This window comes from Labrus mixtus, chromosome 15 (assembly GCF_963584025.1).
Source record: "Labrus mixtus chromosome 15, fLabMix1.1, whole genome shotgun sequence".
NCBI lineage: Eukaryota > Metazoa > Chordata > Actinopteri > Labriformes > Labridae > Labrus > Labrus mixtus.
Window position 1 is genome coordinate 9,198,927 of NC_083626.1, and position 17,188 is coordinate 9,216,114.

General features: G+C 41.8%; 1 protein-coding gene across 1 annotated transcript; it reads right to left on the reverse strand.

Moving 5' to 3' along the window:
- Positions 1-1,893: 1,893 nt before the first annotated feature.
- On the reverse strand, positions 1,894-16,221 carry mfn2 (mitofusin 2). Its single transcript, XM_061056685.1, has 18 exons — positions 15,873-16,221; positions 13,071-13,252; positions 11,535-11,670; positions 11,118-11,280; positions 10,906-11,030; positions 9,308-9,416; positions 9,079-9,186; positions 8,031-8,184; positions 7,517-7,584; positions 7,108-7,229; positions 6,892-7,018; positions 6,678-6,782; positions 4,607-4,709; positions 4,232-4,452; positions 3,211-3,366; positions 2,729-2,925; positions 2,455-2,589; positions 1,894-2,176 (listed from the first exon to the last, which is right to left on the reverse strand). Exons 2-18 carry the CDS (start codon positions 13,246-13,248, stop codon positions 2,107-2,109), a joined length of 2,277 nt encoding a protein of 758 aa, XP_060912668.1. The 5' UTR covers positions 13,249-13,252; positions 15,873-16,221; the 3' UTR covers positions 1,894-2,106.
- Between the last annotated feature and the right edge of the window lie 967 nt (positions 16,222-17,188).

A 17,188-nucleotide genomic window follows, 5' to 3' on the forward strand; every position in this document is an offset into this window, starting at 1 on the left:
CCGCATTCAGTGCAAGACAAAAGAGTGGAACTCAAAGATACACGAGACACCGAGGTCGCCATCGGCAGTGCGGATGTCTCGAGTTAAAAAAATCATTCTCTAAAATCTTTAGATTTGTAACGGAGAATCAGTTCTGAGGAATTTATTTTTTAAAATAGCGTCAAAAGTTTCGAGTTGAATTTAATAAATTGGGAAATAAAGTCGCACCCCGTGAACTTCTTTTAGTGTCCTCAACAGAGGGATCAAGTTTAAAAAGTCTGAAGATCAGATATGAGCCAAGTCAAGCTAACTTCAACGATAATGATAGAAATCCCTTCTTATTTTAGTTTAGTTTTTAAAAAAAGGTGCCCAGGTGTGAGATCAGGAGAACTTTTAACAACGTACACATAAACTTCAGTTCTTCCTGTCCGTTTTCTTTAAATGAGCTCACACGTCTCTTTGGCTTTTCTCTGACTTACCTAATAGCCGACTTTAACGCCGACACCCTCCCCTCTGTTGCTAAGCGACCAGATAGCAGTCTGATGTGAGAAGCCTCAGATATTTGGGAATGCTTTAATGCACTGTTACCACATTTATTTCAAGGTATCCTTTAAGTTTCATGGGAAATATTCATAATAAAGCAACTTCAATAAAGTCTGAATTCGGACATTAAACATCTAACCATGTGCAGAAAGTCTCCAGGTCCTTTTGTAAATAAATATATTATTTATCACCAAGTTAAAAATCACCTTTGTGATATTCCAAATATTCATTCTCATCAACAAATCCCACGTGCAGATCCAAACCAATGACAGGCTGTAAAACATTGGTTTCTTCCTCTGTTACTGACCAACATAGTCCCATTAAATACATAATTTCCTCCTCTTTAAAGGTCCAATCAGTAAGATATATGATCAGACATTAAGGAAACATGCTATGTTGAAGTGCTGGCTTCTCTGACAACAATGCAGCAGCCAGTATGTCCTCCTTCTAACTTTAGATTCTGGTCCTGAATGCTCTGGATTTGTTTGGACCAGAGAAACACATGGAGGTAAAGAGGTCTCTCTCTCTCTTGACTTTGGATTGATTAATGTACGACCTCTCCCGTTTAATGTGGACCCTCTAAAGTCATAGTTTGTAAAAGCTTGTGAAAGCTGAAAGTTGTTGGTTTGGATTCGGTAAGTGGACTTTGTTGACTGACAAAAAAATATGGAATATCTCAAGTCAATAAACTGGGATCTCTGTAATCATTATTAACATTTTGAACTCCGCTGTTTGAAATGCACAAATCAACTTAGTTATTTCATTGCTGCACAATCTCTCAGGCATAAACGAAGATGTATTAACTCAGAAAGAACAATAAAGGAAAAGCACTCAGTAGATGTAGACGTCGGGCTAATGTACATAAAGGTGAACAGATAATACTCAGTTAAGATGCTTAACCACACGTTAATATGTGAAGTGTCACCTGTTTCCTTCTCATCTGAAACTCAACCAGTTTCCTCCTTCTCTGCATCAATCTTAGACTAAACGCTGTAACTGGAGGAATAAATTAAGTCACTTTCTTCGATTCTCCCTCATGTGGACTTGCCTTTCACTAAAGCATGGCACGCGTCCAGTGTTCAAAGTGTATGTACAAAAAATCTAATCTACACACACACTCAGAGGCAGAGTGAACTCCAGCTGAATTTAACGTTCTGAAAGTCGCTCAGTGTTTTAGGGATTCAAGGAGAGCTCAGTCGTTCTTCTGCTCTAGAGTCAGAGCCATCTGTCTTTCTGGAGACCCCAAGTCCATGTTCTCTTGTGTGGCATCAAAACTGAACTTGAAAGCGCTAAATAGAGTAATAAGCATCAGGAACTCAGCTCGGAAGTCAAAGTGGTTAAACCTTTTCTTTTTGTTCTCCTCAATTTGGCTTCTATTAAACCCCCCGTCTTTGAACTTTTCTGTAGATTTTTGTGTGGCGAGTCATCAGGTGACTCCATTCCTGAAGCCAAATCAAAACCAACCATTCAAATTAAATATCCTAACTAACTACTTCTATTTCCCCCCTCTTCTGTTGACAACATTGGGTACCACATGTTCCTCTGGAGGTGTTCAGTCTCTCAGGCGGAGGTTCTCCGTCAGGTTTACTTGCTGTGGTGAAGGTACTGCTGCGTGAACATGTTGAGCTCGCTGTCCAGCCAACCTGCCTTGTTCCTAAACAACACAACAAACACATACATATGAATGGGATGTAACTTAAATAACAAACATTCAGCTCAATCAATAAGGTGCTGTTGTTGCAGGGCTGAAATAGAGGGGTTTATAGACATGATCAAATACAGGATCAGAGTGGATTTACAAGAAACTTCACACACATGTTTTGGGGAGCTCTGAGACTTGAACAAGTTGAAGAGGAGGAGTTGCAGGTCTTTCAGTTAGACTCACATGTCTGGCTGTTTGTTTGTGCACCCTGAGTGATGTGAGGTTCTTACCGCAGCAGCTTAGCCTTGCTCTGCAGGCTGTCCAGCAGCTCAATCTTGCTGTTCATGTCAGTGATCTCATCTTCCAGGTTCTGACGGGTGACGTCTACCTGCTGGCAGAGCTGAGCAAACACACCTGCCAACTCCCTGATAACAAAAGACAGCAGGACACACACAGGGTTAGCGCACAGTAGTGCAACAACTATGAGCTACATTTGATGTAATCACAAAACCTGCTCTGAGGTCATAGTAACAACTGTGTCAGTATGGTGGACGAGATGCTCACTGCTGGACTTGGTGGCTACAGTTGGAGCCGGTGTAGCTGACGATGAGCTGCAGCTTCTCACTGGCGTAGTCCACAAACTGTCTCTTGAAGGCTCTCTCCTTGGCCTTGGTGGTCCAGGTGAGCCTCTCGTAGATGTAGAGGAGTCCGTACAGACCCACGGACAACGCAATCAGACGCCAGCCCACTGCCTTCCAGATCTGAAACACGCAGATAAAAGGTTAGGCTGAACACCTTCTCCAACCAGATTTCTAAACATACTCTGGTACTTAATTTAACCTATAAGTTATAATTATTTAAGACACATCTTTGCATAAACATACGCCTTTTTACTTACCTATATAAAGATAGAGACTTAAAAAAAAGTCTGTTTTTCTTGCATAAATAATGAATTTATTATGAAAATGTTTGCTTCATTATTTCATTTTTATCTAAACGTTTGTGTAAGTGTCATGTTGTGTTAGTGTGATGTTGTGTTTTCTCACCACGCCACCAACTACAAGGACGCCCATGGAGGTACGCGAGGTGAGGGAAGCGAGGCCAGTCACCATGGAGACCATCAGCTCCTCTTGGGTCATGGAGCTCTGTGGGAACGGAGGCATGCTGGTGCTGACCGGAGTCAGAGCCATGGGCCGAGGAACCTGCAGGGAGAACAGAGATGACAAAGAAACTCAAATAAAAGTAACAAATATATGAATATTTCACATTTGCATTAACCGCTGTGTGTCTGCAGGGATCTCATTTACTAGTTGTGTAACATTTTAGACGTTTTTCTCTTGGGCATCAACAGCAGTGGATCAGGTCTGTTATATCAGCCTATCATACGATACTGTTTGTGCAGTTTTTGACCCCTACAACGGCATTACAAGTTGGCCCTGCTGTGTTTAGTTATGATCTGTAGGTGGCGGTAATGAGCCAGCAAAGGCAGAAAAGACTGATTGGACATAAAGAACACAGGGTACAAACTTCAGGAGACTTCACTGCCTCTTCCTCCTGATCAAGACTCATTAATCTATAGAGGGACATGTTTTGTTACCTTGTAAAAAAAAAAAAAAATCATTCTGTCTTTCACTCTGTAAATAGATAACAGCTCTGGCAGTTTTTCGGGTCCTACAACTGGACACAGCGATGTTGTTCTTTTGCCTGCCGACCTCCAGCAGCAATAAAGAAACACCTCTCTGATTATTTTTTGAGTTGAGCAGGTAGCCTCGTGGTTATTTCAAACACTTGTTATTTAAATGATTCATCTCACAAAACTGCATCTTCTACTGAACAAATGGCAATAATCAAAGTGGAACAAGCCGGTTAAGAGCGATGGGTGAGTAAATTTTCCTTTGGGAGATTTTGGAAAAGTATACAGAGAAGTTCTTGCAAAGGACCCTCTTTATTTTGAGTCGGATTAGGACGCTAAATGCTCTTAAAGGACAAGTATAAAGACCCTTTCAGGATACCATTAATCTGCTTATTCAGACTGGAAGGAGGGGGACTAATTTCTGACGCCTTTACCTGGTCGTTGTAGCCCATGAGGGCCCGCCTGCTGTTCTTCGGCCCCAGGAAGCGGTTCACCAACATGGTCCAGCCCAGAGAGAAGTGGAAGCTGATGTCCTCCTGGAAGTCCATGCAGAGTTTGTCACAGGCCAGATCGTAGCTGAGGCTGAAGCACTGACGAGGGACCAGCTTGTCCACCTGCTCTCTGACCGGGCTGGGCAGCAGGGGCTTCAGACCCTCTGCAAACACACACAGATGGAAACCAGGTCAGTGTGTTTGTTTAACTTAGGTCAGAGTAAACCATCTTTCTTATCCTTGGACATCAAAGCCCAGTAAGACACAATCAGTGCTGTTATTACAGCAGACAGGTGTGAACCACAGGTGGAGGGTTACCTATCATGTCGGTCTGCGTGCCCTGCAGGGCGCCAGTGATGGAAGTGGAGCACCTCTCGGACATGTTCTTTCCCAGACCCTCCTCTATGTGCCTATGGAGCTCCTACAACAAAAAACACAACAACAAAGGAACTATCAAAATCTGAAGTTCAGTTTCACTGATGTCTCACGTAAATTAAAAGTTCATAAACCTAAAGGCCTAATCAAGGCATGAGTCAAGGCTAACCTACGATGAGAAATTGATGCAATCACAACACACGATCCCTCCAGTTAACTCGTGCAAATCTTGCAGATTACGTTTGTGTGTGCAGAGCTCAAGCTGTTCTGCAGCTCATGTATAGAGTTTAACTTTAGCTGTTTGTCCCCAGACTTTGCTTTGGTACACACTTGATGTGCAGGTGAAGTCACCTGTAGTTGTCTACTTTCTAGAGCCTTATAGATGTGTGTTTAAAAATTTAAAAAAAGACCAAATAAAGAAATGAATAAGCACAAAAGTGTCCTGTTTCTTTAGTGATACGTGAATCAAAGTGTTTGGAGTCTCTTTTAGCTATTTTTCAGTTAGGAGGCAGAAGCAGTGGGGGGGAGGGAATAACAGAGAAAAGTGCTGCCTGCTTCTTTCAAGGACTAAAGTTAATTAACTGAAGTGTTCAGACAGAGAGCAGCGTGCAGAGGAGCTCAGTGGAAGGCTAGAAATGTGCATCAAGGCTTCCAGCCGATGATCTATTTTTCCTGCCCATCATGAGCAAATCAGTCTGAAAAAAATTACCAATTATACAAGAAATATGATTTATATGATGTAATTCTTAGGTTCTTGCATGGTAAATCTGGACAATCCTGCAGTTTTTATTCCCCTGATTGTTTCACCTTTCATGATAAAAAAAATGTAAAAATTTGCCCATCTACTTTATTTATTCTAAATGTATCTCTTCTGTTGTTGATCGTGCCTTTTAAATGATGTAGCTCATCCTGCACAAATTCTTGTCATTAAACCGGAGAGAGCACAAAGACAAAGAACTGTACAGACAGACGATCAGAGACGGAGGTGATGATCAAATTCAGCTCTGCGTGTGATTAGAAAAGAGCAGAGAAGGAGAAGCGTGCAGTCTGAGTAACTGTGATTAAAGTATTTAACCAGGTTACTGCTGCCCAAGAATTGACACCTCGCAGCAGCACCTTCACCCCCCTCCCGTCTATCCCCAGTATTAGTCCATCTTAACTACTTGGGATCAGGCCCTCTACATGTGATGATCTGTGAGGTAACAGCTTTTGGAGAAATGCGTCCTGGCCTGTGCTTACACTCCTCACAGATGTGAATAGAAAGGATTAAGCAGGAGCAGCATTCTTACGGCCTCCGTGCCCATCCAGTGAGGGTGAGGCTAAATGAGTACACCATTACTCAGACTGGGGTGCTCTTATGTAACACAGATTAAAGGGGCTTTGTACAGGTCCAGTGAGCCAGCAGGATATCAGGGATGAGCTTTTATACTGTGTGCATGTAGATACTGACTGAATGGTATGTAGGAGGCTGAAAAACACTTGTGTTGGGAGGAGGAGTATTTCTGGATGCACACACAGCATTGTGTTTCTATTTAGGATCATACTTGTATCTCGTTCTATCACAAGATATTTTACACTGTTGTTAAAGTCAGACCGGTCTGGGAGGTGAACAGAACAGATCTCATCAGCTAAAAGGAGCCTGTGTGGACCAGACCATCTTCAAAGTTTTAGTGACAGACTTTTGCATGCTTTAAGTGATCCACCATTCAGTACAGACTCCCCTGAGCTAGAGTGAGAGCATGTGTGCCCTCACAGCAGAGCTAACCTCCACAACTAGTGCTGACGCAGACCAGCTGATAACCTCAAACACAACAGCTGACCTATAGCTAACTGCTGACATGCACAGAAACATTCTGCACCTGCATGACAGAAGAGGTTAGTGAGCCTCTCCTCTCCAAAGGATGGACCTCACAGAAACTATTTTAAGTATCATTCCCCCCCTCAGCATTCTGTACTAGTTTTACAAAGGTCACATTGAGGACAAAGATTTCCATTAAATCTGTGTTGAACTCACATTCTTGTAGACCTTGAGCACCACTTGTGACGGGTGGAAGTCCATGTGGAAGTCGTCCACCAGGACACTGAGCTTCCTGATCTCCTCTGCCATGGCATTAGACACCTGAACATGAGCAGAGAGCAGGGGTCAGGATTTTATTTAAGAAGGAATCAAGCTGTTTTATAACGGCTGCTGAGAAGGCAGGTATGTTTGGATGAGATGCAGGGCTCACCTGTCTCTCCACCTCCTCGGTTATCTTCTTGATCTTGGCCTTACAGTCCATGGTCAGCAGGTCTAACTGCTTGTCTATGAACTCCAGACGGTCCTGACGGTCCTCTTTGGTCTCGAGGCAGTAAACCCTTCACACCACAAACAAACAAACACATTACTCACCAAGTTGTCACCAATCCCACCCCCTCCCAACATTCCTCCTCTGAACTCGACTCACCTCTGCTCCTGTGCAGCGATGTGAACTGAATCCATGATGCGGCGCAGAGCTTCAGAGATCTGTTTAGCCCTGACCGTGTGCTGCTCGAACTTGGTCTTCACGGCTGACTGCGAGATGCACTCCTACAAACGGCAGCAGACAGGTCAGATACAAAGGCAGCGAGCATACCAAACACTTCAGACTTCATCAGACACTAACAATTCAGATCTGGATGATTCAGTGACTTTACTCAGTTCTAGCCTCCCTCCATCAATTCTGTAGATTTATTGAGGAAGAGTGATTAAAAAAGACCAGGGAAGTAAGCATAATTTAGAAATGCCGTCAGACAGTCAGTCAGTCGTTTCTCAGAGGATAGAAACTTGTGACCTGCTGAAACTGTATCACATGTTGTTCATTTTGAGGATCTTACCTCGAATCGCCTCTCAAAGTTTTGGAACTCAAACATTCTGGCTTGAAAACCTTCTGCAAGAGCTCCTCCTAAATCAGGAAAACCAAATGAAACTGTTAAAACTTGCTCTACGTTTCAGGAAACCTGTTATTTACAGCACTGACACCAAAATGATAAGTCACTTCAAGTATAACTGGAAAAAGAAGCCAAAGTTTGGAAATGTAAAAGTACGGAGGAGGACAAGAACTTCTAAAAGAAACAGGCTGATTTCTATCTTTACTCTGAAACATTTTATAAAAGTCTCTCCTGACAAGACGACTACTTAAGTGACCTGCTGAACCTGTGATCATCGTTAACCCTCAGGGATTGTCTGTCTGCTCTAGCTTTACTTTATAAATGTCAACAGATATTTATCTAACACTGGTTAAGCGTCATATTCCAAACTTTACTGAAACACTGACCAACACTGAAAAATTCAATATTCAATTATTTTTTTTAATTCTGTGACACTCTGAAAGCTGTCAGGTTTCCCCACCTCCTTCAGGCATCCCTTGAGCCTTCTGCACTCGAGCCTGGAGCACTTCCTTTGCAGACACAAAGAAGATGCGATCACTGGCCTGGCTCCGGTCCACCAAACCCAGCTCGTCGACTAAGAAGTTGGTGCAGCGGTCCATATGCTGCCTTCGGACCTGTCGCAGCAAAAAAAACACTTACTTAAACGTGAATTACAACAAATAATGCAAAACGAACACAGCTTCTTTATGCGGTGTGAAAATGTCTATTAAGGTCTTTGGACAATGTGAAGTTAAGAGTTTCAAACTACCCAGGTGTTCATGTCTTTAACTGCACACATAAAAAAACACAGAGGCACAGAGACAGCATGAAAACATGTCCCTGTCGGGTCTGAACCCAGGACTTGCAAGCTTAAATGCAAAAACCAGTAATCACTGAGCTGAGAAGCTGCGAGCATACAGTTTTGTTCAAGGGGAAAAATTAAAAATGAGAAGATTGGGATGTCAATTATTGTGGTTCAAGTGTTTCTATAAGCCTCCTCAATCAACGACCTGAGATTGAACCACAAAAAAAAATTTATTGAACAAGGTGTGGCGTCATGTCTCAGCTGCCGACATTTCAAAACCAGCGCAAACAAACCCTGACAACAGTATCAACACAGCTCCATAACACTGAGGACTGAAGACTTTAAACTTTGATACGGGTTATATCAGTCGGGGAGTGGAGAGAGGCCTGTGGAGCAGGAGGTGATCCTCAGGTCACACCCAGCAGACCGGATTGAGCGAAGGTGATGGTAATACAGGCTAAGCCGTTCACCAGCCTAATCTGAGGCTACCGCTGAGTCAGCAGCAGGTTAGACATGTACTAGACCTTAGGTCGCACAAACACAAGATGTCACTGTGCCAAGACTTTCCCTTTATCAGGAATTGTATATTCAGAGTCCTTGGAACAGTAACACAGGCTTTGCTAAAATGACTACTGAGGAGGAATGATTAGGCTAGCTTTGGAGGTTTTGAGGAAACAAAAATGGATCTAGATTCCCAGGAGAAGACAGTGAAAACCTGACTGACCTCCTCCATGTATTCAGGCTCTGAGGCTGAGGCGTCCCAGCGGTTGTTAAGGATGAAGATGTTGGGGCTCGAGAGCCGCTCGTTGACTTTGTGAAAAAACGACTTTTCCTGCAGACAGAAAATAAAATGGGCAAGGCATCAGAGGAAAGTATATTTAAAACAATAGATTTGCATTGACAACCAAAGTCCTGCACATGTTGCCACATCTATCTCAGCAGTGTTGTCTTACCGTCTGCATCAGAGTTGACTCCGAATTCGCCACCAGAACAAACACATCGGCGTCCAGGCAGAACTTGTCGATCCAGCTGTCCAGTTCTGTGGTGACATCGATACCCGGGCTGGAGGAGGAAAACAGAGCCACAAGTGAGCTAACAGAAATCTAAAGCAAGTGAACAGCATGGCAGCTTTAACGTGTTCACGCCTACATTGAACTTGTGAAAATGTGCCGACACTAAGGAGGATGTGAAGGCAGCATGTGAGAAATGAAAAGTCAGAAATCAGTTGATCCAGACTTTAAATCTCCTATGACGAGTTTTTAACTTGTTATTGAACAGACTGAACTTAATACTGATGTTTTTCTTGACATACAAGAGCAAACAAAACCATCAATGAAAGGATCCATCCATCCATTATCTATACCGCTTTTCCCATTTGGGGTCGCAGGGAGCTGAAGCTGATTCCAGCTGTCATTAGGAGAGAGTCGGGATACATAGTGGCCAGCCAATCACAGCACTGACATATAGAGCCAACTAGCCACACTCACATTCACACATACGGGCAATTATAGAGTCACCAGTTAACCTAACGAGCATTTCTTTGGACTACGGGAGGAAGCCGGAGTACCCGGAGAGAACCCACACATGCACGGGGAGAACATGCAGACTCCACACAGAGAGACTCCTGTCAGACGGGGATTCAAACCAGGAACCTCCTCGCTGTGAGGCAACAGCGCTAACCACTACACCACCATGCAGTCCTATTATTGAAAGGATGTTTATTTTATGTAGTTGTCATCAATAACTGCAGCCTGAGTGTAGGTGACAGATGGAGTGACTAGCAAGCCTGCAGGCTGGCTGAAGAAAAAGCCTCTATTTTACATTTCAAAGCTTTTTGATGAGTAATACGTTCTACTGTTTAAGGAAAGCAGGGTGAGATTTTTTTAACACTTACATATCTATTGGAAAAAACGAGCAAACAGATAAAAGGTACGGCCTTGTGCACAGGAGTTGCCAAAATCAACACAAACCAAAAGTCCCTCTCAGGATCCTTAAATGTACCAACAACCTTTAACAAAGTTTGCGTAATGTCCTTTAGAGTCAACATGAGAATGTAGCAAGTAAATGTGCAGAGCGTGTTGAAGACACTGTTCTCGTTGCATAGAGTTTGTCTGTGTCGTATCCTGTTCTGCTCCTCTTCAGTTGCCTGTATAAAGTTTTCTGCGCTTGCATTTGTATAGCCGATACATCCTCATGTATGTTTTAGTCATATGAATGTAAAAGCCAGTCTACATTACAAAACAATCCTCCTCCTCCTGCACACTCTACCTAGGAACCACACAAGGCTAAACCAGGCAGAGTATTTCTAGTAACAGAGAAGGCTTCCCACACAGTCAATCTCCTACTGTGTGTGTGAGGGAGCAAGTCAGGACAATGTCCAGACATGAGTTCATGTGAGAAAAACGGCTTACGGGTGAAAGAATAGCACGTAAATACAAGCTTAGTAAAAGTCAACTGATTGATATTCATCAATGTGCCCTTTGTCGCAGCAAAGTCCATGTGACTATCAAGAGAAGGGAGGTTGATTAAATTGCTTTAACTTGTGTCTCACCTGTCCACCAAAACCAGATCATCCCTTAGAAGAGCACACTTGGCTTTAGGCCACATCACACACACCAAACTGCCCGCGTCCAGGTCCTCGTCCTGGTGGAGAGCGTGGGCCAGCTGGTTCACTGTCTGTAAACACACATAACATCAAGAATAAGCTGGATTTACATTTGCGTTCCACACTGGGGATGTTAAGATTAGAAACACGTTGCTGACCTTTATGCTCTTCCGCTCCTCGGATCCTTCAGTGAGGAGGAAGGACTCGTTGCCATCGGTGCCCTCCACCCTCAGGAAGCAGTTGGTGGTGTGTCCGATCCCCGAGGGAAGCACCTTGTCACACAGCATGGCATTGATCACCGAGCTCTTTCCGTTACTCGTCCTGCAGAACAAACACAACACCTGTCAGCGGCACATTCAATCCAGAATCATGCCACAGACTTACTAAGAGTTGATTTCTAATCATCTAGTTTAAGGTTAAATCTAGAATCTGTTGATCATCAAAAGGAAGCACATAATTGGATTTGTATAGACGAAGAAAAAAAGGAACACAAGGTGTCTATAATAATATCAAGTTATTTTGTCTCAACATCAATAAAGGAAGTTATGAAACCAGAGAGAGAAAGATATACATACCTCCCAAAGAAGACCACCTTCATGTGTCTGCGAGCGAGCACCTCTCCGATCCCTGCCACCTTGTTGAGGTAACCTCGGACCTCCTGGACCTGCTCCTCTGTGGTGACCGGGTCCAGCTCATCATTTTTGTAGGTATCTAACAGGAGGAGTGTAGCAGAGAGGAGTAAGTTCACAGTACATAACCTCTATACAAGCCTGGCAGCAGAAAACTACAGAAGCTTGGCATGTGATGATGTAAGGTGTGACGCTATTCTCATAACCAGGAATGTTTTTTTAATGTCATCCACAGATTGGATTTAACACTCAACGTTATTTATAGAACACAGTTGATCCAAAAGAGCATAATAATGTAACAGACAAGAAGAAGAAAAATCAAAATGAAAGATGAGGTAACAGTTATGTCCGATGTAACACAAAACCTACAGAGTTATGGATCCCTAAGCTGGACAGGTTATTAAAAAACTGAAGGCAACTGAATAGAAATATGTTTTAAGGAGAGTCTTAAAAACACAGATAGTGGGTGGGAGATGGATGTTGGGAGGTAGACGCTTCCACACTGACATAATCTGTATGATTGTCATCATTTAAGTAGTTGAAAAGGTAAATACTGCTGCCTGTTAATTATGTCAAACAGCAGCAATCTTTGAAAAACAGAACCTTAAGAGGTAAGGTGAGAGAGACGCAATTAGTTCCTGTCGCTGCTTATTGACGACTGAAATGAAATTAAAACTGGATGTATACTGGAGAGGCAATGCTCCGATAACTACTGTGGTTTTACATGTTTTTCTTTCTTAATCTGCACTTTATTTGATTTCTATATTCAATTCAATGTATTTGTTATATTGTATGCATTGAAAAGTATAGTGTCGGGGGCGCTGGTGGACTAGTGGTTGCTGCGCACGCCCATGTACAGAGGCTACAGTCCTCCAGACGGGCGGCCCAGGTTCGAATCCGGCCTGTGGCTCCTTTCTCGCATGTCTATCCCCAATCTCTCCCTCCTCGATTTCTGACTCTATCAACGGACCTGTCTCTAAATAAAAGACACAAAAACCTTAAAAATAAACCTTTAAAAAAAGAAAGCATAGTGTAGTAGTATGCAATGAAGTGCACGTTGCCTTAACAACACCTCATGCCTCAAAACCAGCTGACAAATGAATGACTGAATGAACGAATGAATGAAAAGAAAGGTTCTTAGTTTGTCCCCATCAGTCGGCGCCATCTTTACTTTCTGTTCTATATGACGATCTGATTCGAGAAATCTATCTAAATGTAAAAATAAACTGTCCAAGTGTGTTCTGCTGTTTATTAAACTTACACAGTGCACTGAGAGTCGAAGATTTAGATTGTGAACAGTGATATTTGAAGGTGGAAAAAGCCTTGACCTCTCCCTGACCTGAGCCATGTTGAAAGTGAAACTGAAATGATCCCTACAAACACAGCCTCAGTGACGAGTGTCAGGTGACCTTCAGGGAGCCTTCTGATCATTAGAAATGGAAGCATAGTTGAAAGAAGTGAGAAAGGCGATCTGTACGGTACCTTCCAGAAATAAGGCGCTCTCCTTGATGTAGGCCCCTAACTGTTCAAAGATCCCGTTGATCTTCTTCTTTGCCGTGACAAAGTGTTTGAGCGGCGATGCGTTCACTTCCGCCATCAGTCTCTTATCCTTCTTGCCGTGGACTGCGTTGGTGTTGGGTCGTGTGAAAACCAGAGACATGGCACTGGACAGAGGATCGGACAAAGAACACCCCCTTATAAGCATTCACAGACATCTTTAAAATCAAAAGTAAAAGTAAAAAGTAAAACAAAATGATGCACAACTATTTACAGGGGCGCTGCCGCTGCTAAACCTATTTGGAACACTTTCATGTTGTCACGGTGGAGGGTAGGGGTTTAACTATCTGCAGCTCACAGAGTTTGAAATGCAAAAGTAAGACACAGCTCATTGACTTACATGCAGACAACTAAAGCTGCCTGTTAAAACGTAATTTTAACAAATCAAATTGAACAAAAGGACTTAAGCAACCATAACCTGTTCAAATGTTTATTCAAGCATATTTTTTTGCTGCTTAGGCAGACTTGAAAGTTGCTCCCTTATTCTTTATCATGCTGTATTTTTACTGTTCTGTCAGGAATTGATGAGAACAGAAAATAAATCTACCACTCGGATATGTGCTTGCCAAGTCTTTAGACAGTGTCGCAGCACTCCCAAAGAAAGAGATTTATAGTCATTGTTTGATCTGAGTGGTTGGCAGAACTCACTTTGTAAATTAAAGTAATTGACCATTTGAAGAGATTCAATAAATGCTTGGAACGAAAAGATGAGCTCTCCCCTTAAATGTTTACAGTATAATTTGTTCTGAATTTCCTCCGAATGTTATGTTGTTTCAGTGACATCAATGCAGCACGTCTCCAAACTTTCTGGTTTCCAAAACATTTCTGTGAAAAAGGTGAAACGTGACAACAATGCTAACATTACTGAGCAGAGAATCTAACTGTTTGAGACATCACTGCCTTCAACATGGAAGCCATCTTTTTCTCACAGCCTCTCCCTGACGCTGCTGATGTGCGGAGGGGGGGGGGGGAGGAGGAGGACAACAGTTTGATCTGACTTCAAATGCAATGAGATGATGCAATCCTAACGTCCAAACCAGCAGCTTGCGTTATGTAAGAAGTAATGCATTAATAGAAGGTTTGGAAAGATCCCCTGAGGCATCTGGCAAAATGTTGCACAGAACAGATCATTAACTATAAATGTTTGAAGGAACACAACAACATCCAAGATGGCTGACAGTGATGTCCAGTGTGTACTGTAATCTTTACTACCACTTACACCTGACCTGACAGGAACTCTTCAGACAGAAAGCCTAAAACAACTAATCCTATCCGAGGTGAAATTTCCTCTTAAGTGAATTAAACTCTGATAAAACCGTCTTACTACGGATTCACGTCTGCAACACGAGGGCTTAGCAAATTCCTAGACAGTCTCTGTACCTGAAAGTCTCATGACCCCACCCGGCTTGACCTTTTTCCTATTATTCCCATCAAAGAAATGAATTGTTCTGAGGTATAGATAAAACATGTGAGCATCAGGCTAGTGCTGAGCTCAGAATCTTTGCTAGCTGGAGGTTGGAAAACATTATAAACTATCATAACAGTTTAATTAATGTTTGTTACCTCAATACGTTTCTTGTGTGGTCATTTCTTTGAAGTAAAGACATGTCAAAGGAGTCTTTGCCCACGCCCCTGAAAGATATTTATATTTTGCCATACTCCACTAGAGTCTGCATAATCTGCACATTATTCAATACAGTACAAAAGTAATCCAGCGCTGCAAACTGTGACCACAATATAACACTGTAATCTATATCTATTCATGCACTGATTAGCCATAAATGCAACATCACCTGTGCAATATAATGCAATAAAATACACCAGATCCTCCATATAGTCTACCTTCTGATGCCTGTAGATTTTGAGTTTTAGCTCATGATGTAACAAAGGTGATAATTGTACCTTGTGGGTAATAATGACATCATAGTGGATTTAAGGTTTACCTAATATTTGCCAGTTTATGTATGTTCAAGGAGCTGGACAAAATATTGGAAACATCACGTTATAAAATACTCCACTACGACTTGAAGTATAATTAAAAAGTACCAGTATCATCTTTCTGATTATGTCAGCAAATACTGAAAATTAAGAAGCTTCATGTAGGTAAAAATTGATGTCAGAGCTGGAGTATTGAATTGCATTTGACAGTACAGATGGTCACAATGCTATAGCTGGTTAGTGCACAGTGTCAACATGAAATAAACCTAGTTGTTGGATGCTTTCTAAACCAGCAAAGTCACTAACTCATAGCTACAGTATGTGTCAGCCTTTTAAGGGATGGGCCATTACTCAGCTGTGACCTTTCACACAGTTTGAAGGTAACACTGTAGGCATGGTTTCAATGTCTTTGATACACTTTAACAGTCAAGTTATTGGTGCATTTAACATGCAAAAACCTCACAGATACACCCAATTTAAAATGCATTTATAAAGACTAACAACAACACAAGCTAGACTTCGTTAAGATACTTGTAAAGGCTATCTCATGTAAGTTTGAATCGTAACGTTTCATACCCAAAGTTTGTTAAAGTATATCCTCTTTGTGGTTGTCCTTGTGTTATTAACATCTATTAGCAGTGACTGTCATAGTCCGTGCATTAAAATGCGACCAGCAGGGACACGATCATGCTAATTTACAAGCTAACTAGCCACCTACCTGAGCTGCACCTTCGGTTAGCATCTAACGTTAGCTTAACGGACACGTTAGCATCCGGTTTCGTGACTTACCGTGGATGTGGGTCGTTCCTCAAAAATAATCCTCTCGCATCCTGGACCCTCGGGTTTGGAAAATGTCTTCAAGCTAACAAGCTAATGTTACTACGCGACTGTGTGTGAGTGATTAGCGTTAGCTGCTAATGCTAAGTGAAGGGGGCGTCACTGTTTGTTTCAAGGAGCGCAACCGTTACATCAACTTTTTCTTCGCCGGTTAATCTCTAAATGATGTTAATAACTCTCATTAACTCAAAGCAGACGTGGGTAGATCCAGCACAGGCTTTCGTTTTTAGTAAAATAACCGCTATTTTGATGTTTCCCAGAGACGCATGAGAGGGACGTCTCGACCTTTCAAAGTAAAAGCATCGCGATAACACCGCTTCACACGCTTAAAATCACGTGTGACGTCACGTGTGATTTCCAACCTTTCCAACCTGCTAATATTTCTAAGTTATGATGAATTTCTGGCTCATAAAAACCCTCCTGTAACATGTAAATAATATAAAAATGGTTGTTAGGGCTTCTCCAAGCGGTATCTTGCAATTACTTAATTATTCTTATGAAACCCATCCAAGAATTTTAAGAACCAGTGAAAACCATTGCTTCCAGTGGTGTAGTAGTGCCAAAAGAAGTGAGGAAGTGGGAATACTCTTAATTTGTCCCCAAATGTTTTATATTTAAAGCAGTCCAGCAATAATTACCCAACCGCTGCTAACTGTTCAATATTACTTTGTAATTCACTGCTTTACAATTGTCTATTTATTTACTCAGTCACTGCACTTTAACTTTAACTGTCTATTTATTTATTCATTCATTGCACTAAAACTATTTATTTACTCATCCAGTCACTGCACAATAATAACTGTATATACTCTTTCACTGCACCATAACTTCACTTATTTGCACTATATCTCTATATTTATATTTGTTTAATTAATCAGTCACTGCACAATAATAACTGTATATATTCTTTCAGTCACCACAACTGTCTATTTATTTATTATTATTATTATCATTCATTCACTGAACAGCAATTGCTCTGGCCACTTTTTGCATACTTCTCTTTCATATCACCACAAATACATTTTTGTTGTTGTTGTTTTTGTAAACGATGCTGTTTAGGATTGCTGTTAACGAAGTTTCGTTGTGTCCTTGTATACAATGATAATAAAGATTATATCTTCTATCTTCAAATGACCTTTTATATGTGCACACTAAAACTCAACTTCCACAGTTTGACACAATGGAGTCTGGATTGTATATGTGAAATTGTGAGGTTGAATTTACTTGCTCAATAAATAAATAAAATATTAAAAGCCAAAAGTATCAGC

Bases quoted from the DNA above. Each gene is read 5' to 3' on its own strand.
- mfn2 (XM_061056685.1), bottom strand. From the start codon at position 13,248: ATGTCTCTGGTTTTCACACGACCCAACACCAACGCAGTCCACGGCAAG. The intron at 8,185-9,078 runs GTCAGTCAGGTT...TTGCTGCGACAG, and splicing joins AGCCTGAATACATGGAGGAG to GTCCGAAGGCAGCATATGGA. The intron at 4,453-4,606 runs GTAACCCTCCAC...GTGTGTTTGCAG, and splicing joins CACGCAGACCGACATGATAG to AGGGTCTGAAGCCCCTGCTG.